Raw genomic sequence first — 22,708 nt, forward strand, 5'->3', positions numbered from 1 at the left:
TGTGGTGTGAGGTGGTTTGAGCGAGTGAGTAACGTAAGGGTAAGAGAGATGTGTGGAAATAAAAAGAGCGTGGTTGAGAGAGCAGAAGAGGGTGTTTTGAAATGGTTTGGGCACATGGAGAGAATGAGTGAGGAAAGATTGACCAAGAGGATATATGTGTCGGAGGTGGAGGGAACGAGGAGAAGAGGGAGACCAAATTGGAGGTGGAAAGATGGAGTGAAAAAGATTTTGTGTGATCGGGGCCTGAACATGCAGGAGGGTGAAAGGAGGGCAAGGAATAGAGTGAATTGGAGCGATGTGGTATACAGGGGTTGACGTGCTGTCAGTGGATTGAATCAAGGCATGTGAAGCGTCTGGGGTAAACCATGGAAAGCTGTGTAGGTATGTATATTTGCGTGTGTGGACGTATGTACATGTGTATGGGGGGGGGGGGTTGGGCCATTTCTTTCGTCTGTTTCCTTGCGCTACCTCGCAAACGCGGGAGACAGCGACAAAGTATAAAAAAAAAAAAAAAAAAAAAAATATATATATATATATATATATATATATATATATATATATATATATATATATATATTAGTATTACAGGCAAACAAAGAATGGTTTTTGTTTTCGTGCTGACAAAGATAACTGTTTATGTTTGTTCGTGTTGACATCCAACCCTGGCTATGTGTTTATGGACTCCACAAACACAGACACCTGTTGCTTAAGTTCAAAGGCAAACACAGCCGAAAAAATCCCTCCATCAAGCTTGCATATTGAGTAGTTTTACAGACAAGTGGACGACTGCAGATGTGTGTGATCGGCATAACAGACATGAGTACTTCATAGAATCACACGTTAAAAAGTAGATAACTTTCTCTTTACTCCAATTATTCACATGTACATGTAAGTGTGTGTGTGTGTTTGATGCTCACAAGCACGTCCAGAGAGACGCATCTATCTCTCTGTCGTGTCAAGCATGTGAAGTGTGGGGAATAGAGCTAAATCTACTCTTTAAGTATAGAAAACAGATCCACATAGATGTGCTAGTAAATATAGAAAATAAAGCTGGATGTGTTTGGTGAGGGAGGAAGACAGAGCTACAAGCTTATGAAACTGGCTACCACACGTAGACTGGAATAAAGAAAATCTTTTATCAGTAATCCAGGAACTACAGACTCCACATGGAACTACAGACTCCGCCATGAACTACAGACTCCACCAGGAACTACAGACTCCACCTGGAACTACAGACTCCACCAAGACCTACAGACTTCACCAGGAACTACAGACTCCATCAGGAACTACAGACTCCACCTGGAACTACAGACTTCACCAGGAACTACAGACTCCACCTGGAACTACAGACTCCACCAAGACCTACAGACTCCATCCGGAACTACAGACTTCACCTGGAACTACAGACTCCACCAAGACCTACAGACTTCACCAGGAACTACAGACTCCACCTGGAACTACAGACTCCACCAGGAACTACAGACTCCATCAGGAACTACAGACTCCACTTGGAACTACAGATTCCACCAAGACCTACAGACTCCACCAAGACCTACAGACTTCACCAGGAACTACAGACTTCACCAGGAACTACAGACTCCACCAGGAACTACAGACTCCACCAGGAACTACAGACTCCACCTGGAACAAGGACGGGTAGACGGGAACCCCGCTCCACCTGGGACTGGGGTAAGTGTAGCGTGGGATGAAGAGATCTAAGACTCCACCATTCCACCAACAACCCCCCAGGTCGGGTTACTGGTGGGTCATCAACCGCTCCACCATTCCACCAACATCCCCCCAGTTCGGGTTCCAGGTGGGTCATCAACCGCTCCACCATTCCACCAACAACCAGGTCAGGTTATTGGTGGCGATATGGTTGACCTCCCTAACGAGGTAGCTGGTCACATGTCGAAAATATAACATTTCACGGGAATCATTAAGCTTTGAAGGCACCCGGGCCATAGACAGTCGATTTCCATGTCAACAAAATCTAATTAACTCCGGGTTAAAGTTCAGCCAGAGCCCTAACGTCCATCAGGATTGATATCGTAATTGAACTTGTAATGGAATTACCTGCGTAGAGTTGATAGCCACAGGATGTGAGTGAGAGGATTGTGTGAGGCAGATGAGGAAGAATGAGTCATATATTCAGATGATGTATGGATTATATCAAGTATCATGCCGAAGAATTGGCAGGGGTAAAGGCCGAAAGGAAATATTGTGTTTTTATACTTTAGTTTCCCTTACTAAACTGTTTTCTCTCGTGGAGACCTCGACCGACCCATTTTCGTTTTCGTTCCATTCAAATTTCGTCAAATCTCTGATGCAGCACCAAGTTTAGTTTTACGCTGTACAGATTTTAATCTGTCTTTTATGTACAATAACGAGAGGTAACACAGTTTGATGCTTTGAACGAAGCCAGTAAATGTATTTACACATGTATGAAGGCGTGTAAGCTATGCTATTCAACGTGCAAACCATTTCCATCCCAGGGTTGGGTCATTTCCATCCCAGGGTTGGGTCATTTCCATCCCAGGGTTGGGCCATTTGCATCCCAGGGTTGGGTCATTTCCATCCCAAGGTTGGGCCATTTGCATCCCAGGGTTGGGTCATTTATATCCATACTGTGGTGAAGGCTTACATATTTCCTTTTCTGTATGACGTTACGACCCTTAAACACGACGGGACGACCCTTGAACACGACGATATGACGCTTGAGCACGACGGTACGACCCTTGAGCATGACGATGTAACCTTTAAGCACGATGGTACGACCCTTGAGCACGACGTTACGATCCCTTGAACACGGCCGTACGACCCCAGTCCCCTCATTTCACCCTCCAGTCCAGTTGAGAGAGAGAGAGAGAGAGAGAGAGAGAGAGAGAGAGAGAGAGAGAGAGAGAGAGAGAGAGAGCTGGGACAGGAGGGGATATAAGACTTCCTCATTTGTCCACGGTCCTCGAGCCTTTCTGACAGGCCGAGAAAATAAGCTCTTACAGGCTACGGTGGGACGGCGGGGTCAAGCTGATGGTGACGCTGTGGTGACGGGATGGTGACGGGATAGTGACGACCTGCTGGTAACAGGGTGGTTACCTGATGGTGATGGGGCTGGTAACGTGATGGTGAGAGTGATGGTGACGCGATTGTGAGAGTGACGATGATGACGTGATGGTGACGCGATTGTGAGAGTGACGATGACGACGTGATGGTGACGCGATTGTGAGAGTGACGATGATGACGTGATGGTGACGCGATTGTGAGTGACGATGATGACGTGATGGTGACGCGATTGTGAGAGTGACGATGATGACGTGATGGTGACGCGATTGTGAGTGACGATGATGACGTGATGGTGACGCGATTGTGAGAGTGACGATGATGACGTGATGGTGACGCGATTGTGAGAGTGACGATGATGACGTGATGGTGACGCGATTGTGAGAGTGACGATGATGACGTGATGGTGACGCGATTGTGAGTGACGATGATGACGTGATGGTGACGCGATTGTGAGAGTGACGATGATGACGTGATGGTGGCGCGATTGTGAGAGTGACGATGATGACGTGATGGTGACGCGATTGTGAGAGTGACGATGATGACGTGATGGTGACGCGATTGTGAGAGTGACGATGATGACGTGATGGTGACGCGATTGTGAGAGTGACGATGATGACGTGATGGTGACGCGATTGTGAGTGACGATGATGACGTGATGGTGACGCCATATTGAGAGTGACGATGATGACGTGATGGTGACGCCATATTGAGAGTGACGATGATGACGTGATGGTGACGCGATTGTGAGAGTGACGATGATGACGTGATGGTGACGCCATATTGAGAGTGACGATGATGACGTGATGGTGACGCGATTGTGAGAGTGACGATGATGACGTGATGGTGACGCCATATTGAGAGTGACGATGATGACGTGATGGTGACGCCATAGTGAAGGTGACGATAGTGACGTGATGGTGAGGATGACGTCACCAGCACCACAACTCAACCTGGGTTTATCATACAGTACCTTAAAGCTCAATTTCCTTTATTAGAGAAGTATGATTCTCGACTCAGATGCCTCATGGTGGATGAATCCCCTTTACTCAGGATGAATACATCCAGCTGACTCACCACAAGGCACCCACTCACCCCCGCTGGTGAGTCCCACAACCATTCTTATTCAAGTGTCTTAAAGAGGCATTCCAGGTATGGGCGTCGTGGGCCGGTGGGAGCGTCTTGGGAAGCTGGTGTTTGCGTATGAACCTTTCCTGCGTTATAATGGCGCATCCCAACGTCAAATACGTTTCTTTATATATATTTACTTACTGGCAACCGGTAACTGAGGAGAGTTGCCGCCTCATATTTTTTCAAATCATTATAAATGACGGAAAAAGACGTGAGTATATTTTTAGTTGTGATAAAAATCTTGTTAAACGGTCGTTTTGCTCTCTAACGTCCCTCTGAAAACAGATATTATATATATATATATATATATATATATATATATATATATATATATATATATATATATATATATATATATAGATGACCCGTCGCTAGACTAGGGACCAGTACAAGGTGTTGACGATCAACAGACACAGAACATGTTGACAGATCACCTTCTCTGGTGACCCATGTGACCCCCACCAAGTCTTACGGGAAGGCCTGTTGAAACCATGGCTACGACGTCTGATTTATTTCTATTGTTGCCACCCATTTTTACTCTCTCTCTCTCTCTCTCTCTCTCTCTCTCTCTCTCTCTCTCTCTCTCTCTCTCTCTCTCTCTCTCTCTCTCTCTCTCTCTCTCTCTCTCTCTCTCTCTCTCTCTCTCTCTCTCTCTCTCTCTCATCTTCCTCGTTTATCCTTCAATCTTCCCTGTTCTCCTTTCCATTGTCTTCCCCCCTCCTTCCTTATTACTTCTTCCCTCCTCTTCCTTCGTGCGTCTCTCCTGTCTCCTTCCTCCCACCTCTTCTCTCCCTCTTCTTACCTGTATTCCTCAGATGATTCCATTCTTCCGACTCCCTTTCCATCTCTACACAGGAGGCGCCCACCTTGCCTCGTGTGACCTGTCTGTCTGTCTGTGTTGAGAGTATCTGCCATATTATCCTCGTGTGTATTAAAAGACCTTTACCAGCAGTTTTTCTCCTCCTTCTTTCCCAGGTACCTACAGTACGCACACCTTCCCATGTTTCCCTCCATTCCACACTCAGATCCTACACTGCCTCCCTTTCCTTCCTCTTCTCCAAACACTGGCGCTGTTTACCCTCAGCTGTCAACCCTCCTCATCCCGGCAGTTTAGAACCAGGTCATTCCATCCGTAGACTTTCCTGCATGTTACACTGTGTTGTCTGATTACAATCTCTCATGAAGATTCACAGTTCATTATAAGAAATCCAGATTTAGGATTTTGCCTGAAGTCTTATTGTGATTTATAGCTTTTAATTTGTCTTGAAACTATATATTTTTTTCTTTTTTTTAAGAAAACTTATATATGGCTTTAGATATTGGAAAAGTTCTTCCGAATTTCTCTTGCAAACGTTTATTAAAATGCATGAGAAGACGTGAATACATCCTCCGTTTTCTGTTACTCGATCTCCATAATGTTTTAGTCTTCTGATTCTGTCATCGAACTTGCTATTCATCCTTCTTCATGTCGAGGGCCACAGTCTCGCAGAGAGATCCTCATGGAGGCCAGATCGTACAGAGGACAAAAGAAGACGAAGAAGAAGAAGAAGAAGAAGAAGAAGAAGAAGAAGAAGAATCTAAGATTTCTTGAGAATTTAGAAAACCTGTCTGATGAAATGGGTTGGGTGGTAGGTAGGTGGGTTGATCGAGTCTTTGTGTCGCTTACACCAGTGTTGGGTCGACCCAACGTATGTATACGTCTGTTGCTGGACATGATGATATGATGGCCATCAACAGCTGGAAGTCATTACTCCACAATCCTCACCTTCCTTCCAAACGCACAGAGAACAATGGTCCCTCAGCGTGACCAAGCCTCAGGTGCCTGGAGATAAAGCTGTGATTATTTCTCGATCCTCGACTGAAGGGACGGGTTTAAGGAGTTGAAGACTTTGAGAGGAGTTTGTTGGAGGGTTCTTGGCAGAGCAGAGACCAGGAAAAGCTCAGAAAGTGGACGAAAAGTCGGAGGGTAATTGATTCTCGGCCTCATTTGTGGAGCTTCGCTGTCAGCCACTGGTTGAGTGGTTGGTTGGCTGGTTGGTTGGTTGGCTGGTTGGTTGATTGATTGGTTGGTTGGATGGCTGGTTAGGCTTTAGGCCTATCCATCACTAAGGTCGCTAGGTCCGTCAGCGCCAGGTTTTCAGTAACAGGAAAGTCTTTAAAACCTTCTTCAGGTGTTCCGGGCTAGACGTATGTCTGGTCCTTCCTTGATCTGTCACAGGCGTGCCAACCGTCGTAGGTGACCTGTCGCTCAGGACTTGGGTTATCGTGAGTCATTGATTCCGATGATTTTCAATATCTTCTCGTTTTTTTTTTCTTGTTTTTTTTTTTTTTTTTTTGGGGGGGGGTATTGAATGTTAAATGATCTTCGGCCTTATCCGTAAGGGTCAGGTCAGAGGTCAGGCCATCATACTTAAGGATCATAACTTTATGTTCAAGGGACGAGCCGTCGTGCTTAAGAGTAGTGCTGTCGTGCTAGACAGTCATGCCTTCCTGCTGTAGGGTCGTGCCCTTGTGTTCTAGTCGTGAAATGGAATCGTTTAGATACAGGATTGTATGAATAGCCTCCTCGACGGACTAACACATAGATAGACAGACAAAATTGTAAAGACAAAGTCACGTAGAGAGAGAGAGAGAGAGAGAGAGAGAGAGAGAGAGAGAGAGAGAGAGAGAGAGAGAGAGAGAGAGAGATGGGGGGGGTGACCGTGTCAGATGTGTGTGGGGGCAGGGATGCTGTGGGTGGACACCTGATGGTCCTTGACATTATGTGAAGCCAGAGGGGCGGCCCATACTGTGGGATGCGCCCCCCATCCCATATCCCAACCCTCTCCCAGTGCCCTACACACGTACGCACATACCCACTAACTCTTCCTTTTCTTCCAAGAGCTTTACTCACTATGCTTCTTCCTGCAGCTTCTTTCTCCCCTCACACACCCTCTCCCCACACTCGCGTACACCTCTCCTTTCTTCCCCCACACACCTCTATACCACTCCTCTCCACCAATCCTCTCATCATATTTTTTACCCCTTCCCTTTTCACTTGTTCTCCCCCACTACTTCATCCGGTTTGCCCCTTTCTAATACCTCGTCAAACCTTCCCCTCACTCACCCCCTGCCCTCCTCGACACATGCACATCTGTTCCGCGATAACGTGGAACAGATGTAAACTATTCTCTTGTTACCAAGTGCCAGTTTTTGGTCACGAAAGCTGTTGGACTCATTTGCATACCCCAGCCAACATACTTAGCAGGCATCTTTCCGTCCATTCAGATGGTCTGCGTAAACCTTTCCTCGTCTTCTCGTGTGTGATAAGCACGTAAACTTACGTCAATCGTGTTATAAGTCATCAGAAAACAGGTTGATGGTTGAAACGATGGTTGGCTTCGTTCTCTGCAAAGTATTTCTGGACGTTTTTATAACTATTTCTCATTGGCGTACATTTGACTCCTATATTTTGGCATCTTCCCAAACCCTGATGTCCTATGCGTCTGCTGGAAATCCAAACATCTGTAACATGTATCTACATCTAGATAAACCCCAGCTCCTCCCTACACTTATCTATCTCTACCATCACAAAAATCTTGATAACCCCATCATCTCTGAGACCCTAACAACCACAGTGTTCCTAAGAACTAAGAAAAAAAAATCTTTGTCATCATTTTCTCTCTCGATTCAGAGGAGGAAATCGAGAGGATATTGGAGTAATTCTTCATCTGAAGGAAACAGATTCGACTGAAATCGGGAGTTCAGGCGGAGTATCGGATGTAGCGAAGTCAACCAGCCGCTTATCAGACACGCTCGCTAAGCCTGGTGATCTCTGAGGGTCAAACAGAAAGTTAATTATCTCGTCGAAATGAAGATCCTTTGTAAGCCGTCATGGGCGTCAGCACAGGAGGTTCTGCCTCCCAGAGAGATGGCCTCCGAAGGTTCAGGTTCTGGGAGATGTTGGCCATGTTTAGATTTGACATGTCCTCAGCAGATGCTGATGTCTCTTGCGGAAGAGGAGATGAAGAGGCTCATTTAAGTTCCCTGAAGGTCATCATGAGATGTTAGAGGATGTTGAGATTGTCTCGATGTAGGGAGATGTTTGAGATCTTTATTCAGGGTAGAAGGGGGGGGGGGGGTGATTTTTAAGACTAGAGACACGCTGGAGATGTGTACTTCTTGAGTATTGCTGATGCTGTTTAAGTTTCAGTTATCCTGGAGGTGAATAAGTCGGTAAAGACGTGGAAGATGTTGAGGAAATGTTTAGATCTATGGCTATGCAAATGTTTAGCCTAATGGTGATGTTGGACATATCAGGTTCAATCACGATGTTACAGAGATGTTGAAGCTGATGCCCCAAACAGAGTGAGCAACGTATCTCTGCTTCATTTCCTCGCTGTCCCACGTCAACTGTTTCATTCTGTCCTCTCATTCCCTTCCACCCCCTCTTGTGGCTCATCTCGATTGTTTCTCACTTCTTTCCAGTCCTCTTCCAGATCTCACCTGGAAGGCCTTTGTTCCCCATGCTTCTCTTCTCTACCCTCATTAAAGGGTCTTTGTTCCTCATTCCTCCCTTCTAGACCTCCTCTAGAGGGTCTTTGTTGTTCATTCTTCTCCTCTAGACCTTTCCACACCTTCGTTTCTCATCCATTCTTTCCAGACCTTCTCTAGTGGGACTTTCTTTCCCATCTATACCTTCCAGACCTTCCCAAACGTTCCCTAGGCAGACCATGGTCTTCATCCCTTCCTTCCAGCCCTCCTCTTTGACCTTCTCCGGAAGGTCCATCCGCCTCTGAGAGCAAGGTTCTCACTCCTGGAAATCCTCTCACCCTCCCACTGGAACTGCCCTGCTGTATGTGTGTGTGTGTGTGTGTGTGTGTGTGTGTGTGTGTATCTGTATGTCTTTTTGCAAGGACCAGACAACACTGATTATAACATAATCACAGTAAAACGGACGTATATGTTTACCCATCACAATCTGTGGTCCTTAAATGATAAACATTTCTTCCTCCTATTTACTGTACGTCTAGAGCAATAATTTACAGCTTGGGTTTCCATTTTCTCTTCCTCTCGTAAATCCAACATTTACATACACTTGTACTTTACGTAAATGACATCAGACCATCTGAGATGTTAAGTGATTCAGGATGTGTAGCGACGTTGGTTAAGTCCCTCGCCTCTGTTGTACTGGAGGAGACTAATGAATATGCCAATACCAACTTGGTGAGTGTTGTTTACCCCAGGGCGATTCAAGAGGCCCTTACGTTACACACACACACACACACACACACACACACAGAAATTTCTGAAATGAATCACTGCTACTATGAATCCTATGATGTCACTACGGTAACTTGTATAGTTGTAATACTACTAAAACACTACAACTACTATAGCTTGTTTACCACTACAATGGCCACTCAAGCATCATTGCTGCTGGTTATGGTACTCCTGCTATAGGTGCTATAAGACTCCTATAAAAGTTATCCATCTGAAGATATAGCGGAAAGCTTATCCCCCCCTCCCTCCCTCCCCTCCCCCCTCCCTTCCCCTCCTCCCCTCCCCCCTCCCTTCCCCTCCTCCTTTTTTAAGGTAGGTTAATCCTGCAGATTGTTCTTGGCGCTTGACCTAACCTCTGATCTCATTGCCTGAAGACGAAAGCATTTTTACGCTGATTGGATGAACCCCGCGTTGCCACATTTCACCATCAGGCGTTGCGGTGGGCTGCATATCCTTAGGAAGAATGCGCTACTCACTTTCTTTTAATTAAGAAGTCTTCTCCCCCTGGTAAATACATGTCAAGGAACACTTCGATGCAACAGCCTTAGGGAGAGGTATTTCTCTTATGCCCTCGTCATGTCTGTCCCTAAATTAAAGTAATATGTTCACTCAGTCATCAGTAGTATGATCACTATAACATGCTGGTATGTCTTGTATCTCATCATGCCTTCCTGCACACTCGGACGGATGGATGGGGTTGAAAGCCACGAATGTTGTTGAAGGATCAGAGATGTTGACACGTGTTTTCAAGGAAGAATATTCTTATTCTGTATCGTCGCCCTGTACTCACGATACCTTCACCTTGTACTCACGATACCTTCACCTTGTACTCACAGCAGCTTCACCTTGTACTCACAACAGCTTCACCTTGTACTCACAATACCTTCACCTTGTACTCACAATACCTTCACCTTGTACTCACAATACTTTCACCTTGTACTCACAATACCTTCACCTTGTACTCACAATACCTTCACCTTTTACTCACAAGAGCTTCACCTTGTACTCATAAATCTTCCGAAGTATCTGTAGCTCCTTGAGCACGACGGGACGACCCTTGAGCACGACGGGACGACCCTTGAGCACGACAGGACGACCCTTGAGCACGACGGTACGACCCTTGAGCACGACGGGTCGACCCTCTTAGGAAAATAATGACCTGGCCTTTGATCTGGCCTCAAAGTTAGGTCAGGTATTGCATGGTTATGTCTTCGTGCTCAAGGGTCGTATCGTCGTGCTCAAGTGTCGTAAGTCGTACAGTCAGTTCAAGTGTCGTACCGTCGTGCTCAAGTGTCGTACCGTCGTGCTCAAGTGTCGTGCCGTCGTGCTCAAGTGTCGTAAGTCATACAGTCATGTTCAAGTGTCGTACCGTCGTGCTCAAGTGTCGTGCCGTCGTGCTCAATTGTCGTACCGTCGTGCTCAAGGGTCGTACCGTTCTGATCTTACAATTACCACAGAATGTGTCATTTAATGATAGACAATAATGATGCATATTTCAGTGAGATTAATTTGGTAACATGATAAGTAATTATAACATCATTAACAATGATAACATCATTAGTAATGGTAAATGTTATTTTAATTACGATGATGAAAGGGGCGATTATTATCTTCATTCTTTAATTGAGAAGGTTTCCTGTGAGTAATTACAGATTAAAGGTGACTTAAAGGTGACAGAGACTTAGATGAACTTATATCAAAGAATTCTTGTATTGTCATGAACTATCCACTTTCCTAAAGATGCATTTTCACCATAAGATCTGATCTTTTTTATCTTTCTTATTCTGAATTGCTGAATTTTATACAATGATCAAATCACAGAAAAGTAATCAAAAACTTGGTTTCTAAATATTTTAAACAATTTTGTCTCAGCTGGTACGGTTAGCCTAATTATTCTAACGCCTAATGATAAAATTTGCATATGATCATCAAAGTTTTTAATTACTGGGAAAAAGTTTCATCGTGAATGAAGGAAAATAAAATTTTGTTTATCATCGTCCCGGCCTCAGCTGGGCCTGCTGGATTTACCTGACCTCTGACCTACTGTGACTGGGCCGGGAACCTCTCTCAGCGCCGCTTAAAAGCCAGCTTGGGTTCGCAGTTAAGGATCATTCCGACGTACTAACGGGTCGTACTGTCGTGCGCAAGGGTCGTAAAGTCGTGCCGGAGGTTCGCACTGTCGTCGTACTCATGGCTCTTTCCGTCGTGTTCAGGGGGTTAGAACAGCAGGAGAAGGGTGGTGGCTGGAAGGGACATGCCAGCGGTTGCACACGTCCCTCCAGATCCATCGTGTTGACCCGTACAACACTGTGGTAAGTTTTACGATCCCAGGACCTCCTCTTGCGTCGCCTCTACGATCCCAGCAGCAGGGCTAGCTGTGTGTGATAGAGAGGCCTGGAAGTGGAGCATGTAGCCCCTTCCCACATACTCTCACCAAGTCCACACCCTCTAATCCCCTCCTAAGATCACGCCCTCCCAGTAACATACACCCTTCCACACCCTACCAAGGCCACACCCTCGTACGCCTTTTCCAAGGCTACACCCTCCCACGCCCCCCCAAGACCACACCTTCCGATACCCTCCCTAGACCACACCCTCCTACGCCCTCCTAGCACCACGCCTTCTCAAGACTACACCAAGAATTTCAAACCAGTGGAAGAAATGCAGATGCTGTTTCCCATTTCCTTTTTGTATTATCATACGGGAGTTTGTTAAGTGTGTGTGCTGATGTTGTCTTACAAACTTCGTTAAGATAGAAAGTGTATGAACAATGTCTGCCTCCCAGGTCATATTGGCTGGAGGCACCAGCCACACGTAGCTTGTGAAGGCGGAGATGGGAGCTTCTTGACGGACAGACACTGCTTTCCGAAGGGCCTAAAGCGAGATGATGGGGCATGAGTTAGGCATGGAGTACGACAAGTCGGGTATAGTGAGATATCAATCACATTGGTCGAGTATGGCTGGGGCATTGTACGCGTATGGTTGGATATTACTTAAGTGGGTAAACTTAAGCACTGGTGTGAGTGTGGCCTGTTAATGTCGGTGACGTGGGTCTGCAGAGAATAGGAAGGTTCGTTTCTTTAATGAAATGATCGAAACAGTTCAGCGGTTCAGAGACAGTCGGGATTCCTCAGTGGTTCACGTGAGGAGTGAGAGTGTTCAGTGATTCAGCAGGAGTGTCTCGAGGACTCGATAGTTTACTTAGAGAGAAGAAAACACTCAGTGGGTCAAAAAGAGACAGACAGAATGGGATTCTTTAATTCAGTGAAATATGTTCTCTGAGAGACACTGTAGGTTCAGTAGTTCATCTAGAGACACAGTCGGTTCACTGCAGAAAGCCTAATGCTTCACTAAACCGACGCAAGAATTCACTAGTTCAAGTGGCGCAAGTCAATACAATTATCCACGAAGCTTTAAACCACTTGAATCATTGCCGTGTCTATCTGAGCTGCCTCAAAGCGTCTCGGATCCCAGATCGATACTAATGGATCGTTCAGGAAAGGCGTCTCAACAGCACTCGATGACTGCCATCACAGGAGGACAGCTTTAGACAGGAAGTGACGTGCCTGCGGGACCTGACGTGTGCCATTACTGTCGACGTTGCATCTGAACTTAGGGAAAACGGAGGGAGGAACGTAAGTAAACAACTTGAAGGGGGAACTATAAGGGTTTGTCGTCCATTCCTTCATCCCTGCCATTCGGGATGAAGAGGAGGACGATCGAGGGTCACTGCCTTTATAGACACAGACTGAAAACTCCTGTGAACGAAGTGGATGCCATTTTATGAGTGGAATAACCTGATCCTAAAGAGTCGCCTCATTGCTTCCCCGAGGGAACGTAAAGATTCCAGTTTTCTCTCTAGAGGGAACGTAAAATTTCCAGTTGTGTTTTTCATAGGTATGTAAAACGTCGCTTCCTAAGGACGTAGTCTGTATGGGACGTGGGATACGATCCCACGATTGATACGATTTCCTGGTGAAGCTTTAGAAAATAGATTCAGATTGATATTTTTTCCCCAAACAGTTATTAATGTTAGCGTTTGACTGATATCCAAGTCTGATCACTACATTACGACAATACGTATATCACTACGTGACTATAACAACGTAACTTAGTATGTAACTACAACACGTAACTCAGTACCTAACTACAACTCATCACTCAGTACTTAACTAAAACACGTAACTCAGAATAGAACTATATATCTGATGACATCAGTGCTGCCACACACGCCTACCTCCAACACCTGCTACAACTCCTCGACGCACCACCATCACCAGCACAACCACCAACACTATTAACAACACCTCCAACACCTCCTCCCAACCCACACCCATCACACCCCTACCACGCCCTCGTCCCCTCTCCCTCACCGTTCTCCTGTGCTAACCCGAGCCTCCCTCCCTCCCCCACAGTGCTGCCCAGGTTCGTGGCGCTGGAGATGATCCGAGACATCGCCCGGGAGGACGAGAGAGGAGAGTTCCAGCCCTCACAGTTCCACAAGATCTACATCCATCGCTACGAGAACGTCTCCATACTCTTCGCTGACATTAAGGGCTTCACAGGTCAGTGTCTCTCTCTCTCTCTCTCTCTCTCTCTCTCTCTCTCTCTCTCTCTCTCTCTCTCTCTCTCTCTCTCTCTCTCTCCCCTCTCTCTCTCTCTTGCTCGCTAATCCTTCCTCCTGACAAAATTTTCTCCGCCTTTTCAATCCGTTTTTGCTGGGCCAACTGGAAGCGGGGGATTTACCTTGCTTGAGAGCGCATCTCCTTCAGCCTTCCATATCCCAGGGAATTCCCTCAATCTTCGCTTTGTGCTCGTCTCCTCTCTATCATGACATTTTCCTCTTCCTAACGTGTGTCACAGGTCTTGTCTTCCTTAATCTGAATGCTTGGTCTGAGTCGTTCTAACTGACGATGTTTTCCCTAACCCAGACGATGATGAGGAAGATGCTCCTGGATCAGGATTTTCCTTTCTCTCAAGTAAAGTTGGGATGATCGATGTTGTCATCACTGGTACAAGTTATACTCCGCTTTGACCTGACGTAGGATTCGTGATAAACTTTATCTCATATTCATATCTTTTCTATGATGTTTTGCTTCCTTCCTATGGACCTGGCTCATTTCATTACCTAAACTGCAGAAGATTAGAAAATAGTTAACCAACTCAAAGTTCACCTCATGGACCATTGGTTATCAAATGTAAAGTTCTGATATTCAAGACTTCTCTTTTGTTCTTGAAATACCACTGTTGTCAGTCGGAGTTTATTTTGAATTAGAGTTTGAACATTGTCCACATTGATACGACTATTTTTGATGACCTGGAGTGCGTGAGATAATAAGGTGATTGAAGCTTTACATGTTAGGAACATGTATTGATGTAGTATATGTATACGTGACATACATATAAACCTTCTACATACAGACGTAATTTGTGCATAAGGAAAACACATATTTTTTCTTTATAGAAGTCAGTGTGACCATGTGGAGGTCCTAGTTATCTTATGGGGGTCGTAATTGTATTGTGGGAGTCGTAATTACTTTAACGTAAATCGTAGTTAATTATGGAGGTCGTGCTTACTTGTATGGGGAACGTAGTTGTTTTGTGGATGTCTTATTTCCCTTGTGGAGGTCGTAGTTACTTTGGGAGGTCGTAGTTATGTTGGTCATATTACCGTTGTGTACACGATACGAGGTTGACCTCCGCATGTAGCAGGCAAACACTCGGCCCTCCAGTATAACACCCTCGCCTCCAAGATAACACGCAGACCTCGAAAATAAGCTCCCCTCCAAGATAACACCCAAACCTTTAAAAAAGATTTTTATGCCTCCAAGATAAAACCCTCACCTCCAAGATAAAACCCTCACCTCCAAGACAAAACACTCGCTTCCAAGATAAAACACTCGCTTCCAAGATAACATCACCTTCGAGATAACAGCATCTGGCATCGATGCCTTTCGTCCGTATTCGTGTTTGGTGCACATCTTTGTCTCGTCTTTTATTACGGAAATCTGTGCGTCACGTTGACAAAAAGAAATCGAAAGAACGGTTTCCGATATTCTCGTAGGTTCCTATAAAGAGGCTCGTATCTCTCACTCAGACTCCCGTAGATGGCATGGGGTCTGGAGAGGGACCTAGATGGTATGGGGTCTGGATGGGGATGTAAATGGTATGGGGTCTGGATGGGGATGTAGATGGTATGGGGTCTGGATGGGGACCTAGATAGTATGGGGTCTGGATGGAGATGTAGATGGCATGGGGTCTGGAGAGGGACCTAGATGGTATGGGGTCTGGATGGAGATGTAGATGGCATGGGGTCTGGAGAGGGACCTTGATGGTATGGGGTCTGGATGGAGATGTAGATGGCATGGGGTCTGGAGAGGGACCTAGATGGTATGGGGTCTGGATGGAGATGTAGATGGCATGGGGTCTGGAGAGGGACCTTGATGGTATGGGGTCTGGATGGAGATGTAGATGGTATGGGGTCTGGATGGAGATGTAGATGGCATGGGGTCTGGAGAGGGACCTAGATGGTATGGGGTCCGGATGGAGATGTAGATGGTATGGGGTCTGGAGAGGGACCTTGATGGTATGGGGTCCGGATGGAGATGTAGATGGTATGGGGTCTGGATGGAGATGTAGATGGTATGGGGTCTAGATATAGCCCTAGATGGTATGGGGTCTGGAGAGGGACCTAGATGGTATAGGGTCTGGATGACGGACACCCGCTCGGTACAGAGTCTCTACAGAGACCCAGAATATCCCGCAAAACATCAGAGGCAAGTGTTACTCCAGTCTTAACTCCCGTCGTCGGTAGAACAAGAGAACATCGATGACCTTTGCGTCTTGTTTATACTGATGGGTAATTGTTCCGTCACTGACGTCCTTACCCAGCACCCGTGCAGCAGCACTCGCTGGGCGGCACCCGTGCAGCAGCACTCGCTGGGCGGCACCCGTGCAGCAGCACTCGCTAGGCGGCACCCGTGCAGCAGCACTCGCTGGGCGGCACCCGTGCAGCAGCACTCGCTAGGCGGCACCCATGCAGCAGCACTCGCTGGAGGTACCCATGCAGCAGCACTCGCTAGGCGGCACCCGTGCAGCAGCACTCGCTGGGCGGCACCCGTGCAGCAGCACTCGCTGGAGGTACGAGACCCCCGAGGAACAATATCTGGAAAGACGGGAGGACTCCAGGGGTCAGGGCGGATGCCAGGTCCATCCTGTAGAGACCCAGAGCCGAGTCTTAGGTTCCGCGCCGTTGCCCACACACACACACACACACACACACACACACACACACACACACACACGTCCTTGGGAAGCCCCACCTTCGTGTTGCAGCGGTTATAAACGAAGCGGGAATTGTGCCGTACGGCAGTCAAAGGCTGGGGTTGGCTTTTGTGGCACTTGACAACAGAGTGAGGTAAAGCCAGTTAACTAAGGTCATTAAAACCAGCTGCTGGTTGATCTTCCGAGGTTGAGTGGGCAGCAGTAGCCCTCGCCAGCTTGTGTGACCAGACGCGTGATTCCTGTATCGACTGCTTCACGCTGTAACGATCGAGTTCAGGAATTGATCATGTAATTAGTTATCTCGCGTTACAACACAACGATAGAATCGTACAGTTGACAATCATGGTTGTTGTTAAAGGTTGGGAGATGATCAAATAAATTTTGTAAATTAGTATGTTTTTCATTATAATGTCAGAATATGGAATATTTAGACTATATATATATATATATATATATATATATATATATATATATATATATATATATATATATATATATATATATATTCTTAATACATATTCGACATTTCCCGCGTTAGGGAGGTAGCGTTAAGAACAGAGGACTGAGCCTTAGAGGGAATATCCTCACTTGGCCCCCTTCTCTATTCCTTCTTTTGGAAAAAGTAAAACGTAGGAGGGGAGGATTTGGAGCGGGGACTGGAAATCCTCCCCTCACGTTCTACTTTTTCCAAAAGAAGGAGCAGAGAAGGGGGCCAAGTGAGGATATTCCCTCTAAGGCTCAGTCCTCTGTTCTTAACGCTACCTCGCTAATGCGGGAGATGGTGAATATGTATAAAAGAAAAAAAAAAAAAAAAAAAAAAAAAAAATATATATATATATATATATATATATATATATATATATATATATATATATATATATATATATATATACATGTGTGTGTGTGTGTGTGTGTGTGTGTGTGTGAGTGTGTGTGTGTGTGATGATAGACTGATGTATGTGTCATACACGGAAACGCTTCAGCGTGCGGACGGGGACATAAAAAAGCTCCTCTGACAATAGATCAAAGTCAGGGTTTTGCTGGCGCTCTGGCCAGCTGGAGCGTCCAGGACGGTCGTACAGAGAGGTGTGGTGTCCAGCAGGTTGACTACACAGTCAGGCAGGTTCTGCCTCGTATTCTGTACTGATGGCTTCATAACAAGCACCACTGGATCGAGGCTGGATTTGCTCACTCCAGCGTCCAGTATTGTTCCCTCTCCTCCAGTCACCGGTCATCTGAGGAAGTAACCTCTAGAAAGGCCGTCTGGCTCCAGACGTCCAGACTGGAAATTTATCTGTTTACCTTCCATATAACGGTGAGGATATTTTGAAGATTCGTGTCTGTAGTACGTCGAGGTGGATGACTGATTCTTGGTTCTGAGCAACATTGAAGGATCTGCAGGAGGAACCCCAGATGGACTCTTCTGGTTTCTGAAGTAACACGGAAGGTTGAAGTCATTCATTGATCTCCTCAGGCAATGTTTCTGCAGGACCTGGAATGGAGCGTGCGTGGGGAGGTCGCCCCCTTCCACAGACCTAGTAATTTCCTAAATGATTAACCCAGTGGCCGGGACCTCCAGCTGTTGGGGGGTGGGGCTGTGGCCAAGCCCCAGCCTCCCACACACGCCTTACCCCACCTGACCTCACCCTTGATGAGGCCGCACGAGTGACCTCGAAATCTTTTAGATTTCAGGAGACATTTTTTCCCCGGCATCTGAACATTTTAGAAAAGCTGCGTAAAACTTCATATTGATGCTGAACTTCCAATTAAGACTTGTGGGAAAAAATGGTGTCCGCCTTTGGTGGCTTTCTGTCGCTCCTGAGAGGAAGCTGAAGATTTTCTGTCCCTCTTAAACACTGTTGAATTCCTCCAATTATTTTTCTGCTGCCCCGAGAGAGAGAGAGAGAGAGAGAGAGAGAGAGAGAGAGAGAGAGAGAGAGAGAGAGAGAGAGAGAGAGAGAGTCTCTCATGACGAGAGTCTTGACGTCACGTTACTGACATGAGGCCTTTGGAAGTCTTCCATCAATTTCTGGAGCCGTCCAGAGATTCCATGATTTAGATCATGTAGAAAACTTTGCAGCTCATCGATTGTTGTCCAGCAGACACGAGACGGACGCATACACAACTTGTCTTCTACAATGAAGCAGGTGTGTGTGTGTGTGTGTGTGTGTGTGTGTGTGTGTGTGTGTGTTGGCACGAGAGGCAGTGAAATGTTAATCATGCACCTCGTCCTTGCTTGGTCATCTCTCCTCATGGTTCCACTGTGAAGAGAACTCCATGAATAAATTGCTGGATATCTTCATCCAGGGAGCGCAGACCTTAGTATAAAGTTTTGACATTGTTTATATTTACCGCGGGGCGAATGGCTGGGCGAAAATCGGTGAGATTTTAACCCCGTGAATTGGACGACACTGAGAGAGGCTCAGAGTCGCCGAATGCTAAGCAATTCCTGCACAACTTAAACTGGAAAGGGTTTATTGTCGTTTTTATGGCTGTACGGAGCAGGAGGTTACCTTCATGGCTGTACAGAGCGGGGATGTTACCTTCATGGCTGTACGGAGCGGGGAGGTTACCTTCATGGCTGTACGGAGCGGGGAGGTTACCTTCATGGCTGTACGGAGCGGGGAGGTACGATGGTCTGGCCTTTGACCTGACGATTAAGGGTCAGGTCAGTGGTGAGGCCATCATACTGAAGGGTCGCACCGTCGTCCCAACATACCGGCGGCCGTGGTCGACCACGGGTCAGGAGATCGACCTTGAGTGATACGATCGAAATACTTCGGTGTGTGTGTGTGTGTGTGTGTGTGTGTGTGTGTGTGTGTGTGTGTTTGGGGGGGGAGGGAGGCGGTGTGGTGTCAGGCAGACATTATCATACAAAGCGGAGGGGAACCTGGGGTCTAAATCTCCCCTGAGAAAGGCAAATAGCTGACCGCCACCCCTCGCTCCCTGCCGTTTCAGTCTCCCCTACACTGATTACCCTCCCACCAGGGTTATGCGGGGTGGAGGTGGTGGGTATATAGGGAGAGGGAGAGGGGCGGCTGTGGTGGTTGGCCAAGCTGCGGTTGGAACCTTAGTGTCTGTGTGCCCAGGCCGACCACGTCACCGCCCAGGTAGGTACATGATGATGTAAACTCTTTTACTCGTCGAGAGTCGAGTCTCCACATGCTATCAGCTACTGCCACACAGAGCGTGGGTTCGATAGTGACCCAGTGGCTACTAAAACACCATCGTGACTCTAAAGTAAATTATTTAGATTGCACGAAAGCACAGGGTACAGTCTCGTGAACTTACTGAACGCTTCAGAGGAGACCATATGTATCCTGTTGCTGACAGTAGAGCCAGCTTGGAACAGCAGGAGCTGATACAGAGAAGGTCCTGGAGAAATGATAATCTTGGTGATAATGATGATGATGATGATTTGTACGCTACGCATCTAGTTACATAAACTCGTATACAGGTATTGCCGGACTTTGCTCATGTATTATTATACAGCGAGAGAAAAGTCGCCTCCGCCAACGTTGTATTATCGCCAGCGGACGAAAAGGAGTTCAGTCTGATCGAGGAACTTCTCAGTGCAAAAGAATCCATCATTTCCCTGCTTCGTATCAGAGTGCAGCCTCGAAGCCGTACGACCCACACGGAAGGGTTCCTTGAATCAAAGAGTTAATTCAACATAATGAGTCCCGGGAACGCACAGACATATCAGACTTGCACGAGATTATGCAGAGTAGATACAGTTCATTTTCACTTGCAACTTTAGTTACTTCATATTTGTTCGACGCTGCTTCAAATGTATTCGACACTGCTTCAGTTGCATTTGATGCTGCTTCAGATTTGTTCGATGTTGCTTTGAATTTATTCGATTCTGCTGTAGATGTATATGGTACTCTCTCACAAATGTTCATCACTGTTTCATAGGTAATTGACACTGCTTCAGAGCTGTTCGGTACTTCGTCATTTGTGTTCGAAGCTGCTTCAAACAAGTGGTACTTCTGTGGGCCTCTAGTACTTTATTCAATCAAGTTGGCCAACTATACACTGAGCAGAGAGAGTATTCCACAACACTGTGGTTTACCATCCCTCGTCGGCACTGGAGACCTGGGTAAACATGAGGGAATTAATTATACACAACGGGATGTTTACCTCTGAAATTCTCTCGGTGTTCAGGAAATTACTTCCTCGACTTAGAACCATCTCCTTGAAAGGCGTGTTCTGCGAGACGCCTTTGGAAAAAAGAATCCTTTTATTCTACTTAATTAATTTCTGGGGTTTTAGACTGTCAAGAAGTAGCCGTGTCTAATAAACGAGCGAGAAGTGAAGTGGAGGCAGTGTTTGATGAGTGGTTGAGGGGGGACGACGGACTTATATACGTCTGGCAACGCCATCGTGTACCTACTGCCAGGCGTAAGATATTATTGTTAGATTTGCATAAGTAATAATTTCATCATGGAATTGTTCTTGAGGTAAATCGTGCTAAACAGAGAGACACGTGTACCAGAGTTATTGATTTTACTCTACGGTGATGAATTGGTGTATGGCTAACCAATCATGCACAAGGATCATACTGTAGTTCTCATACTTCAGTGTCGTAAGACAAAAAAAGAAAAAAATCGAGAGAGAGTGGGCCTGGCCACTGCTAGTAGTAGTGGTCGGAATATTACATCATGACTCACTACCTGGCCTTCAGAAAAGTTTGCAAAGTTATTAAACTTATCATCACGTGTGTGTGTGTGTGTGTGTGTGTGTGTGTGTGTGTTAGCCCGTCGTGATCAAGGGGTTTCGTCTTCGTACTCAAGGTGTTAGTGGTCACCCTGAAGCTCCAGTCAACCAATGGCGTGCCGCGACACAAGCCGATCAGGGAGTCACATGTTCTCATCTCCAGGGTGTCACATTACTGCCCTTCACCTTAGCAACGCTGTCATGAATTTTGAGACCTTATAATAACAGTTAAGGCCAACCTTAACGACCAGACTGGCAGTTGGGGTAGCGTTAATGACAAGACTTAGAGAAGAAACTCCTAACAATATAATTGACCTTTATGACAGGTGTAAATCACCCGTTTGGTCGTTAGGTACCGTAATGAGCTTGTTAAGCAGTTGTTCCTTTCTTAATGGAGGCTAATGGGGCTCATTACGTAGGTAAATAAAGTTAATTTTTCTTTAATGTGGCTGAGCCGGAGAGACGGTGGGTTCAGCAGAGCCGGAGAGACGGTGGGTTCAGCGAAGCTGGAGAGACGGTGGGTTCAGCGGAGCCGGAGAGACGTTGGGTTCAGCAGAGCCGGAGAGACGGTGGGTTCAGCGAAGCCGGAAAGACAGTGGGTTCAGCGGAGCCGGAGAGACGGTGGGTTCAGCGGAGCCGGAGAGACGGTGGGTTCAGCAGAGCCGGAGAGACGGTGGGTTCATTGGGGCAGCGAGACGAAGGGAGGCAGGAGAGGATGACGAGTCGAAACAGCTGCTTGAGCAGACAAGGATTCAGAAGCTTCAAGTTGGAAATGGTTTGGTATGAGTGTTTTGAGGATGGCCGAGGTGTCCAATGATTACGTATCATACCTTGGAACTTAGTGAGGATCGTTGGTTCGAACCTCGCGACATCCGGAACTTGCTGCTTCAGGTTATCACTTGGAATTCAGTCTGGGGCCGTTTTTTCAAACTAGGCGAAGCACTGAACACTACTCCTTTGGATCATCACTTGAGACTTCGTATTGCTCCTTGCTTCAGACCTAGTGAGACACGAGACCTACTGTCTCTGAAACTTTACTATAGGTTCACAAGGAGAGTTCCTTCATTTCATTTTACTCGTTTCTTTTATATTTTGTTACGTGCCTGTTACTCATCCCTCTCAAGTCCCGTCACTCATCTCATACCCCAGTGATTCATATCTAGTCACTGACGTATCTTAGTGACTCACCTTTCCCCAGGTACACACGTCATACTCTACCTCTTCTAAAGTTACTCATCTTTCCCTCAGTTAC

General features: G+C 46.4%; 1 protein-coding gene across 2 annotated transcripts in view; it reads left to right on the forward strand.

The window, feature by feature from the left end:
- LOC139755317 (adenylate cyclase type 8-like) overlaps window positions 1-22,708 on the forward strand; it is a 357,275-nt gene that overhangs the window by 240,254 nt on the left and 94,313 nt on the right. For both annotated transcript variants that reach the window (XM_071673448.1, XM_071673449.1), the window contains exon 10: window positions 13,869-14,018. In XM_071673448.1, the coding sequence (XP_071529549.1) occupies window positions 13,869-14,018 (150 nt within the window). The remainder of the gene's footprint in view (window positions 1-13,868; window positions 14,019-22,708) is intronic.

This window comes from Panulirus ornatus, chromosome 19 (genome assembly GCF_036320965.1).
Source record: "Panulirus ornatus isolate Po-2019 chromosome 19, ASM3632096v1, whole genome shotgun sequence".
Taxonomy (NCBI): Eukaryota; Metazoa; Arthropoda; class Malacostraca; order Decapoda; family Palinuridae; genus Panulirus; species Panulirus ornatus.